General features: G+C 39.8%; 1 protein-coding gene across 1 annotated transcript in view; it reads left to right on the top strand.

Moving 5' to 3' along the window:
- Nucleotides 1-12,643, top strand: part of MGARP (mitochondria localized glutamic acid rich protein) — a 116,150-nt gene that overhangs the window by 73,749 nt on the left and 29,758 nt on the right. Inside the window, exon 5 of the mRNA XM_053700208.1 lies at nt 1,524-1,697. Coding sequence (XP_053556183.1) covers nt 1,524-1,697 — 174 coding nt within the window. The remainder of the gene's footprint in view (nt 1-1,523; nt 1,698-12,643) is intronic.

Raw genomic sequence — 12,643 nt, 5'->3', positions numbered from 1 at the left:
ATATAAATTCCTCCACTGTGGATTCATTTAATATTCTTTTGAATGTGATTCTGGTGTGAGGTTAGCTGATTAAAGAGATTTAGGGCAGCCAACAGGAGCAAAGCAAGGTAAAGACTGAGGAGGAAGCATGGAGGTGCAGTATAAGTTTACTGACTGGAACAGTAGAACTACTATGGGAAGCTGTAAAATCTGAGACAGAGAGAAAACAAAAACTATAAAAAATAAACCTTACATTAATGTGTGAAGTATCAGCATGACACTATACATCAGCCACAGCAGCACATGTCACTTCTTTGCTAGGAACAAGTCCCCTCTCACCTTGCACTAGACAATGCTGCATGGGGAGGGGTGTGTGTGCACTCACTTATTCTTCCCACTAACAACTTTCTACAAAGCACTGTTCCCCTAACAAACTTCAGTTAGTTGATCTTAGGGCCACAGCAGAAAGAGCAGGGCTAAGGGGACCAGCAGACTGAATGCTGTCTGTCCAAGGCTGCATGGATACAGTGTGAGATGAGTCACACAGCCTCAAGACTGAAGAGAGCAGTGTATGCAGCTGCACAGGTGCTCAAATCCTCACGTGCTTGCCACTCCAGCTTTCTGCTGCATGCACCTACAGTCAGTCCTACCCAGAAACAATCGCTACCACCAGAGAAGTTACCTAATAACAGTGGTAACCCCAGTAGGACCTTTTATGATGCAGTGGGAATGGCTGGATGCCGAGTTAGGGCTTTGCATTCAGTGCTGCACAGTGCACATATAAAACAGCACATGGCAATAGCTTGGCATGTCACATGACACTGGCACGGTCTGGCACAGTTTAAAAAATAAAATAAAAAAAAATATATATATATAAACAGAGTACTTTTGACTGTGACAGTATTAGGACAGAATGTGTGTGTTCCCCATGTCAAATCAGCAGTCTGGTATGAACCATTAAAAAAAAATAATTTTTTTTTTTTTTTTTTTTAAGGACTCTTGGGCCCCTCAACAGAAACTGGGCCCAGGGCAGCTGCCCCTTTTGCCCTGTGTTAAAGACGGTCCTGAGAAGGGGTTAATAAATCTTTAATAGTGAACTGAGAATCTTGTTGTGCTGTTAGCTTCAATTAAATACCAAACATTTCTTATGTATTTTGATGCTTTAAGAGTGTAATATGTGCTACTTTGAGCTTAAACTGATGGTAAATCCTAGTTTTTCAAACACTAGGATTTACTAGGGCTACAAATAAAGGATACTTTACCATTACTTTAAGGGGTTTACTCCATATCATGTCCTATCATATAATCCATATCGTACACACTTTCTGGCACCCCATATAATATTTTTTGTACCCATAACTGTACATCCCATTCCAGTACTTTGGTATTATATGTAAAGGGATGTTAACTAAGTGGCTGATAACAGGGTTTTAACAGCAAAGAGAATAAATCAATCATCGGTTAAGGTGTTTTATTCTTGGGGGAAAAAAGCAAACAAAAAGCACTAAAGCTATTTAACAAACGGTTTCATTTTATTTGTACAGTGGAGCAGGACATTGGATCTAGTGATGAGGTCTCTGAGGTAACATCTTCACCTACACTAGAGGCAAGTGTAGACAACATTCAGGAGGAGCTGGTGTCAGCTGCAGAAGATTGGACTGAGCTCTATGCAAGGAAACCAGAGGAGGCCATTACTGAGACCTCCCAAGAAACACAAGGTGGGTGGGTTTTACAGCTTTGCAAAATCCCTAGTGAGCTCAAACGAGTACAATACAAACAATAAACTGTGAAATATTCTTCACATTTTAAATATTCCAAAAAGCAGTCTGATACATCATCAAAAAAGATTTATTCATCTTGTTAAATACATTCCTGAAAAACTCACAGTGATGGGAACCTTGACACCTTATGTTTTGGAACTACATATCTCATGATGCTCAACTAGACTGCAGAGTCACTAAGCATTATGGGAAATGTAGTCCCAAAACATCTGCGGTGCCAAGGCTAGCTGCACTATGGGATTTTAAAAGGATGCAGATACTGACGGATCAAAGTAACCAAAAATCGAAAGTAAAAGATGTTTAAAATATTTGCTACAAATAATGGAAGCAAATTATATTAGCTAATTTTAGAGAGTATTGGGTGAGAGTGTACACTACTGCTTTACAACACATGCCAGGTGAACTGGGTGCATGAGAATATTCTGAGAAGCATTTGTGATATTCTGAGAAGCATTTTTGCTTCTAGTCATAAATGAAATGAAATGGGTGTCACAAAACATTTCAAAATTAAGATTTATGTTCTAAGACAGATACTATATATAGTTTAGGGTCTTTTCATCTTCAACCCCTAATTGTGTGTGGCTCCCTCAGCTAAAGGCTGTAACCCCAGGGGGTCAGAGAAAATGCTGAAAAGCATCCCAGAAGCCTGTAATATAAAACTAGCAATTTGCGAATATCTGCAATGACATTAGTGAGATAGTAAGTCTGACTTACTCTGATAGGGTATAGTCTTAAACATGGGCTGCACGGTTTAATTTCTCCTTGGTTCATTTGCATTGGGATGCTTGGAATTCTTTTCTTGCACTGTCAGCATGAGAATTAAAGGACAAGTTACTTATATTATCATTTTTGCTTAGTTTCCTTGGTATGCTTTTGTTAAAGAGTAGGTGAGCTTAGGAGTGTGCACATTTATTTAGCCACCTGGCAGCAGTGTTTGCAACAATATGTATAGCAATGTTCTACATAGTTGCAGACACTACTGCCATAGAGTGTAGGTAGAGGTGTTTTCAACAATGTATAACATTGCTATAAACATTGTTGCAAACTGCTGCCAGATAGCTAAAAAGATGCACATGCGCCTAAGCTTACATAGGATTACTTTTATAATAGATGATACAAAGAGAACTATGCAAAATTGATTAAATAAATTGGAAGGTTGTTTAAAATACCATGCTCTATCCAATCGCTGTAAGTTTAATTTGAACTTTACTGGTATATTGCACAATGGTGTTGGTATCCCTTTAAAGGGAAATTCTGGAGTAGTAATAAAATGCTATGAATTGTTAAAAGAGATTTTTATTATTAAACAAATGCTCATTCTTGCCTGTGTTTAACCCCTCCCAGTTAACACCTGTGTTATGGCCCCCTCTTGCTTGCTCCTGAGTAGGCCATAGCCTCTAGGAGTGACATACTCACCTAACCACTAACTACGGTCAGCAGCATAGAAGAATATTAAAGGGAAGTCAAAACTAAACTCTTATGATTCAGACAGGCATACAGTTTTAAGATATGTTTCAATTTACTTCTATTATCAAAATGTATTTATTCTCTTGGTATTTTTTGTTGAAAAGCATACCTAGATAGATTTAGGAGAATAAATGCACTATTGGGAACTCTCAGGTGATTGATGGTTACACACATATGCCTTTCTGTCATTAGCTCACTTGGGGCGAGATTACATATGCGGCGCAAGCTTCAGCGTAACTGCTGAAACCCGCGCTGAACGTAATTTCACCTCGCACATCGAGGTATCACATATACAGCGACGTAAGTCGGATAAACTAGCGATGTCCAGAAATGTGTGTAAATACACATTTCTGGAGTCGCCAGTGAGTTACGGCACTTTTGAAACTGCCGGCCCCTAAGAAAAAAAATAAATATATCAAATCTCCCGTAAAAGTCTAACCCGCCTCCCAAAAATTAACCCGACATGTAAAAACCACTATATCCGCAATCCCCCCACATCGCAACTAATAATAAATGTATTAACCCCTAAACCGACAACCACCCACAACGCAATATGCCTAATTCAACTAATAACCCCTAATCCGCCATTCACCCACATCGCAAGCAACCTAGTAAAAGTATTAACCCCTAAATACGCCAACCCCAACATCGCAAACTACCTAATAAATTTATTAACCCATAATCCACCATTAACCCACATCGCAAAGTACCTATTAAAACTATTAACCCCTAATCCGCCATTAACCCACATCGCAACAAACCTTATAAATATATTAACCCCTAATCCGCCAAACCCACACAACGCAATAATCCTAATAAAACTATTAACCCCTAATCCGCCAAATCCCCACAACGCAAGTACCTTAATTAATCTATTAACCCCTAATCCACCAAACCCCACAATTCAAATAACTAAGTTAAATACTAAGCCCCCTAACCTAACACCCACTAAATTAACCCCAAAAATCACAAAATAATAAAATACTAAATTATAATTAAAATAAAAAATCCTAACAGTACTTAGAAAAATAAACCTAAAATTAAATTAAAATAAATTAATCTAAAATTACCAAAAATAAAAAAGTCTAACATTACAGAAAATAATAAACAAAATTATCCAAATTAAAAAAATAAAACCTAATTCCTATGAAAATAAAAAAGCCCCCAAAAATAAAAACACCCCCTAATCTAATGCTAAACTACCAATAGACCTTTAAATGGCTTTTTGTAGGGCATTTCCCTAAGTTAAATAGCTCTTTTGCATTTAAAAAAAAATCTAAGTCCCCCCTAAGAGTAAAACCCACCACCCACTAAAACCCCCAAAATAAATAAACCTAACACTAAAAAAAAATAAACTACCCATTGCCCCTAAAGGGGCATTTGTATGGGCATTGCCCTTTAAAGGGAATTCAGCTCTTTTACTATTGCCCTTAAAAAAACCTAATCTAAAAAACAAACAAACCCAAAAATAAAAAAAAATCCTAACTCTAACCCCCAATTAGGTACTCACCAGGCGGTGAAGTCTTCCACGTGGCCGACATCTTCTTCCAAGCGGGGACCACTTTCTTCTTCATCCAGGACTAAGCCTGCGTGTAGCGGAGATGACTGCGGAGCCATGGAGCGCGGAGGATCCCCTTCGTACGATCGCTGCCGTACACTGAATAAGGAATTTAAGGAACGCATTTAAATATGGCGTCCCTTGGATTCCTATTGGCTGATTTGATTCTTCAGATTCAAATCAGCCAATAGGATGAGAGCTACTGAAATCCTATTGGCTGATTTGAATTTGAAGGATCAAATCAGCCAATAGGAATGCAAGGGACGCCATATTTAAACGTGTACCTTGAATTCACTATTCAGTGTACGGCGGCGATCATACGAAGAGGATCCTCCACGCTCCATGGCTCCATGATGGCATGGTCCTGGATGAAGGAGGAAGTGGTCCCTGCTTGGAAGAAGATGTCGGCCACTTGGAAGAAGATTTCACCGCGTGGAACAGGACCTTCTCCGCCGGACTTCAGGAACGGTGAGTACCTATTTGGGGGTTAGAGTTAGGATTTTTTTTAAATTTTCTTTTAGATTAGGGATTTATTGGGCACTCTTAAAAGAGCTGAATGCCCTTTTAAGGGCACTAAAATAACTAAATGCCCTTCTAAGGCAATGCCCATACAAATGCCCCTTTGGGGGCAATGGGTAGTTTAGGATTTTTTAGTGTTAGTTTTTTTTTTTGGGGGGGGGTTGTTGCGTTGTGGGTTTTACTGTTAGAGGGGGGACTTAGTAGTTTTTAAGGTAAAAAAACGGTTTAACTTGATGCAATGCCCTACAAAAGGCCCTTTTAAGGGCTATCAGTAGTATTAGATTAAGGGGATGTTTTTATTTTGTGGGGGCTTTGTTATTTTCATAGAAATTAGGTTTACATTTTTAATTATATGATAACTTGGTTTATTATTTTATGTTGTTTATTTTTTTATTTTTAAGTAATGTTAGCTTTTTTATTTTAATTGTAACTTAGCATTTTTTTATTAAGGTAATTGGGGTTAATTTAGTGGGTGATATTTTAGGGGGCGTTGTAATTTAATTAGTTATTTGCATTGTGGGGGTTTGCCGGATTAGGGGTTATTTTATTTTATTTTATTAGGTTTATTGCAATGTGGGTTAATGGTGGATTAGGGGTAAATACATTTATTAGGTTTATTGCGATGTGGGTTAATGGATGGATTAGGGGTTAATACATTTATTAGGTTTATTGCGATGTGGTTAATGGCGGATTAGGGGTTAATATACTTTATTAGTTATTTCGTTGGGCGGTTGACAGGTAGATAGATATTGCGCATGCGTTAGGTGTTAGTTAATATTTTCAGGGAGTTACGGGAGTTATGGTGCTCACATTTTCAGTGCAAGGCTTGCTGCACCTACCTATGGCCTAGATTTAGAGTTTGGCGGTAGCCGTGAAAACCAGCGTTAGAGGCTCCTAACGCTGGTTTTAGGCTACCGCCGGTATTTGGAGTCACTCAAAATAGGGTCTAACGCTCACTTTCCAGCCGCGACTTTTCCATACCGCAGATCCCCTTACGTAAATTGCGTATCCTATCTTTTCAATGGGATTTTTATAACTCCGGTATTTAGAGTCGTGTCTGAAGTGAGCGTTAGACATCTAACGACAAAACTCCAGCCGCAGGAAAAAAGTCAGTAGTTAAGAGCTTTCTGGGCTAACGCCGGTTTATAAAGCTCTTAACTACTGTACTCTAAAGTACACTAACACCCATAAACTACCTATGTACCCCTAAACCGAGGTCCCCCCACATCGCCGACACTCGAAAAAAATTTTTTAACCCCTAATCTGCCGACCGCCACCTACGTTATCCTTATGTACCCCTAATCTGCTGCCCCTAACACCGCCGACCCCTGTATTATATTTATTAACCCCTAATCTGCCCCCCTCAACGTCGCCTCCACCTGCCTACACTTATTAACCCCTAATCTGCCGACCGCAAAGCGCCGCCACCTACGTTATCCTTATGTACCCCTAATCTGCTGCCCCTAACACCGCCGACCCCTATATTATATTTATTAACCCCTAATCTGCCCCCCACAACGTCGCCTCCACCTGCCTACACTTATTAACCCCTAATCTGCCGACCGCACCTGAGCGCTACTATAATAAAGTTATTAACCCCTAATCCGCCTCACTAACCCTATCATAAATAGTATTAACCCCTAATCTGCCCTCCCTAACATCGCCGACACCTAACTTCAATTATTAACCCCTAATCTGCCGACCGAATCTCGCCGCTATTCTAATAAATGTATTAACCCCTAAAGCTAAGTCTAACCCTAATACTAACACCCCCCTAAGTTAAATATAATTTACACCTACTCTAAGCCCCCTAATAAAATAACAAAGCCCCCCAAAATAAAAAAATGCCCTACCCTATTCTAAATTACTAAAGTTCAAAGCTCTTTTACCTTACCAGCCCTGAACAGGGCCCTTTGCGGGGCATGCCCCAAGAAATACAGCTCTTTTGCCTGTAAAAAAAAACATACAATACCCAAGCCCCCCAACATTACAACCCACCACCCACATACCCCTAATCTAACCCAAACCCCCCTTAAATAAACCTAACACTAAGCCCCTGAAGATCATCCTACCTTGTCTTCACCATACCAGGTTCACCGATCGGTCCAGAAGAGCTCCTCCGATGTCCTGATCCAAGCCCAAGCGGGGGGCTGAAGAGGTCCATGATCCGGCTGAAGTCTTCATCCAAGCGGGCCAGAAGAGGTCTTCCATCCGATTGAAGTCTTCATCCAAGCGGCATCCATCCGGAGCGAAGCGGCAGCATCCTGAAGACCTCCACCGGGGAACATCCATCCTGGCCGACGACTGAACGACGAATGATGGTTCCTTTAAATGACGTCATCCAAGATGGCGTCCCTCGAATTCCGATTGGCTGATAGGATTCTATCAGCCAATCGGAATTAAGGTAGGAATATTCTGATTGGCTGATGGAATCAGCCAATCAGAATCAAGTTCATTCCGATTGGCTGATCCGATCAGCCAATTAGATTGAGCTCGCATTCTATTGGCTGTTCCGATCAGCCAATAGAATGCAAGCTCAATCTGATTGGCTGTTCCGATCAGCCAATAGAATGCAAGCTCAATCTGATTGGCTGATTGGATCAGCCAATCGGATTGAACTTGATTCTGATTGGCTGATTCCATCAGCCAATCAGAATATTCCTACCTTAATTCCGATTGGCTGATAGAATCCGGAATTCGAGGGACGCCATCTTGGATGACGTCATTTAAAGGAACCGTCATTCGTCGTTCAGTCGTCGGCCAGGATGGATGTTCCGCGGTGGAGGTCTTCAGGATGCTGCCGCTTCGCTCCGGATGGATGCCGCTTGGATGAAGACTTCAATCGGATGGAAGACCTCTTCTGGCCGCTTGGATGAAGACTTCAGCCAGATCATGGACCTCTTCAGCCCCCCGCTTGGGCTTGGATCAGGACATCGGAGGAGCTCTTCTGGACCGATCGGTGAACCTGGTATGGTGAAGACAAGGTAGGATGATCTTCAGGGGCTTAGTGTTAGGTTTATTTAAGGGGGGTTTGGGTTAGATTAGGGGTATGTGGGTGGTGGGTTGTAATGTTGGGGGGCTTGGGTATTGTATGTTTTTTTTTACAGGCAAAAGAGCTGTATTTCTTGGGGCATGCCCCGCAAAGGGCCCTGTTCAGGGCTGGTAAGGTAAAAGAGCTTTGAACTTTAGTAATTTAGAATAGGGTAGGGCATTTTTTTATTTTGGGGGGCTTTGTTATTTTATTAGGGGGCTTAGAGTAGGTGTAATTAGTTTAAAATTGTTGTAATATTTTTCTTATGTTTGTAAATATTTTTTTATTTTTTGTAACTTAGTTCTTTTTTATTTTTTGTACTTTAGCTAGTTTATTTAATTGTATTTATTTGTAGCAATTGTATTTAATTAATTTATTGATAGTGTAGTGTTAGGTTAATTGTAGGTAATTGTAGGTAGTTTATTTAATTAATTTATTGATAGTCTAGTGTTAGGTTTATTTGTAACTTAGGTTAGGATTTCTTTTACAGGTAAATTTGTAATTATTTTAACTATTTTAGCTATTAAATAGTTCTTAACTATTTAATAGCTATTGTACCTGGTTAAAATAAATACAAAGTTACCTGTAGAATAAATATAAATCCTAAAATAGCTATAATATAATTATAATTTATATTGTAGCTATATTAGGATTTATTTTACAGGTAAGTATTTATCTTTAAATAGGAATAATTTATTTAATAAGAGTTAATTAATTTCGTTAGATTTAAATTATATTTAACTTGTGGGTGTTAGTATTAGGGTTAGACTTAGCTTTAGGGGTTAATACATTTATTAGAATAGCGGCGAGATTCGGTCGGCAGATTAGGGGTTAATAATTGAAGTTAGGTGTCGGCGATGTTAGGGAGGGCAGATTAGGGGTTAATACTATTTATGATAGGGTTAGTGAGGCGGATTAGGGGTTAATAACTTTATTATAGTAGCGCTCAGGTGCGGTCGGCAGATTAGGGGTTAATAAGTGTAGGCAGGTGGAGGCGACGTTGTGGGGGGCAGATTAGGGGTTAATAAATATAATATAGGGGTCGGCGATGTTAGGGCAGCAGATTAGGGGTACATAGGGATAATGTAAGTAGCGGCGGTTTACGGAGCGGCAGAGTAGGGGTTAATAATAATATGCAGGGGTCAGCGATAGCGGGGGCGGCAGATTAGGGGTTAATAAGTGTAAGGTTAGGGGTGTTTAGACTCGGGGTACATGTTAGAGTGTTAAGTGCAGACGTAGGAAGGGTTACCGCATAGCAAACAATGGGGCTGCGTTAGGAGCTGAACGCGGCTTTTTTGCAGGTGTTTGGTTTTTTTTCAGCTCAAACAGCCCCATTGTTTCCTATGGGGGAATCATGCACGAGCACGTTTTTGAGGCTGGCCGCGTCCGTAAGCAACTCTGGTATCGATAGTTGAAGCTGCGTTAAAAATGCTCTACGCTCCTTTTTTGGAGCCTAACGCAGCCTTTATGTGGACTCTCGATACCAGAGTTATTTTTATGGTGCGGCCAGAAAAAAGCCGGCGTTAGTTTTTCGGGTCGTTACCGACAAAACTCCAAATCTAGGCCTATGTGTGGCGAGGTGAAAATGGAGTAAAATGTCTTCATTTTTGCCGCGTAAGTCCTTGTGCTGAATATGTGATACCGATTTGCAACGCGGTTCTATGTTAGCTTATGGGAGTAAAAATTGCGGGCGACTGGTAAAATATACGTGCTGCATTTATATACTATATATATATATATATATATATATATATATATGTGATACCAAAACCGCATATGTAATTTTGCCCCTGATGTGCACTGCTCTGAATCTGACTTTAAGTATATCTTTAACCCTTTTGGAAGCAATAATAAAATACTGTGGCACATTAGAGCATGTTATTTTTAACGTTACCATGAGCTAGATTACAAGAGGGGCCCGCTTGCATGTTAACTAGATGGAGGCTTTTTGTATGTATGTATGTGTATATATATATATATATATATATATACAGTATATATATCTATATATATAATTATATACAGTATATATAGGTATAGATATTTGCAGATGTATATTAGAATATGTAAATTCTTAGAACATATACCCCTATGTGAAGAAAATTGGAATGTGAAATATTTACAGTACATACACAGTTAAACACTATTGCATTAATATGATTTTTCATGTTTTCAGCCTCTTAAAGGGCCATGATACCCAAATGTTGAAGCACTTGAAAGTGATGCAGCATAGCTGTAAAAAGCTGACTAGAAAATATCACCTGAACATCTGATTTATGTAAAAAAAAAAAAAATATTTACCTCAAAATGTCATAAGTATTGACACCCCACTGTAAAGAGACTTTAGTCTCAGGACTTCCAAGGGAGTGTGCATCTGGCATGTGCAGGCACAGTCATGGTAGTTTACTGTGAAATCTCATGAGATTTAAGTAAAATCTCATTAGATCACAGCAAAGCAATGCAAGACCTCAACATGCAAGACCTCAACACCGCTGATGCTGATTGGCTATTGTGTTGTTTTTTTCAACTTGCAGCTTTACAGCAGCTCTAACTGTTTACACAGCACTAACTTTGGTGAGCTGAAGAAATTATGAGGTAAAATATCTTCCTTTTTTACATAGAGATGTTCAGGTGATATTTTCATATCAGCTCTTTACAGTTGTGCTGCATCACTTTCAAGTGATTTAGCATATGATTATTATATCCCTTTAACTGCAATAGGATCAAAACAAAAGTAAAAACTGCACCAGTAGGCGATTACGGCAACACTGTGCCAGCAATAGCACCTGATCACAAAAGGTCTTTCAATCATTTACAAGCCATTCTCTTTATTATCTTTCTGTCCTTTATGTTGTTGCCTTCTAGATTGTATAGTCCGCTAAGCAGGATCCTATCTATTATTGTTAGCAGTAATTCTTTTGTTCTGGTGTAAGAAATCATTGTGTACTTTTGCAAAATACATTGAAGGTTTATATTAAAAAATTTTAATATTGTGTTAGCTGAATTATTATTGTGACACAGTTTTTATTATATTTCTTCTGTTAGTTTTTACAAAGACATATACTCATTGCATTTTCTATGTCCTTCCATAAGGCAGGGGGAGTCCACAACTTCATTCCTTACTGTGAAATACAACACCCGGCCACCAGGAGGAGGCAAAGACACCCCAGCCAAAGGCCTAAATATCCCTCCCACTTCCCCTATCCCACAGTCATTCTTTGCCTTTCGTCACTATAGTAGGTGGCAGAGAAGTGTCAGAAGATTTGCATAGTCCTGTTATGAGTATGTTCCCTTCGAGAAAGGGCTGGAGTTTTAAGTAATCATGTCAGCCTCTCAGTGAGAGTATTAATGAAAGTTAGAGTCTGGAGATGCAGGGAAAGTTTTTCTGAGAACCCATCCATACTGTCGCTAACAGCTCCTGAGCAATCAGTGTTGACAAGTTTTACTGCTTGCTGCTACACACTCAAGTCGATGTCAGAAGCGCTGCTGCAAGACTGTCACACTTGAGAGGCTGTGTCTGTTCCACAGCATGGATCCCGGAGGGTAAAATGCTATACAGGGTCACAGTGTGGCTCCTTTATACCTCGATAGGATCAAGGGTTAATATCTCCTTCAGGGAGATTATTTGAACAGTTTGGGGATTTATATCTGCTTAATGTGAGAGTTTTTAGGCTCATAGACTGTGCGTTTTTTTGGCTTGGAACAAACAGGTTTCACTTTCGTTTTTGAAGTGTTGCACAGCTCATAATAGCTTGACGCCCTTTTTCATAGCAGGGGAAGTCCTGTCTTACGTACCATGTGACTGGGTGCGGTCTCTTTAATTTCCTAAGATTCTGCTGCAGACATCATTCTGAGGAGAGTGTGTTTACTGTTACCTGTCTGGGTCTTGGAGGTGGTGAGTGCCCCAGCCATTGAGAGTATTAAGGTGCCGTTTTTTTTAAATAAAAGCAGTTTCTTTTTTATTGTCCTTCTGTGGGTATATATACGAAGCTATGGAGGACTCTGATACTACAATAGAAGGTTCCTCTCCTTCTGTACTGATTAATAATTCCTGTTTATATTTTGAGGAGGCTGTGGTTTGCCCGCCTGCTCAATTTTGTACCGTTTGCCTAAACACTGTTCTAAAGTCTAAGAAGGGAGACAAGCCTGCTAATACTCATAGTGCTATTAGCCCCTTTGAGCCGTCTACTTCTCAGGAATCTGGGTCACGAGAAATTACTACCCTTTCTACATTACCCGCTCCACATGCAGTTCCCCATGGCTCAACTAATCCTCCATCTGGAGCGGACTTTACCGCGCAGTTACAAT

The sequence above is a fragment of the Bombina bombina genome, chromosome 2 (genome assembly GCF_027579735.1).
Source record: "Bombina bombina isolate aBomBom1 chromosome 2, aBomBom1.pri, whole genome shotgun sequence".
Taxonomy (NCBI): domain Eukaryota; kingdom Metazoa; phylum Chordata; class Amphibia; order Anura; family Bombinatoridae; genus Bombina; species Bombina bombina.
Note: the sequence above shows the minus strand (reverse complement) of the source record. Positions and strands in the feature narration are given on the sequence as shown.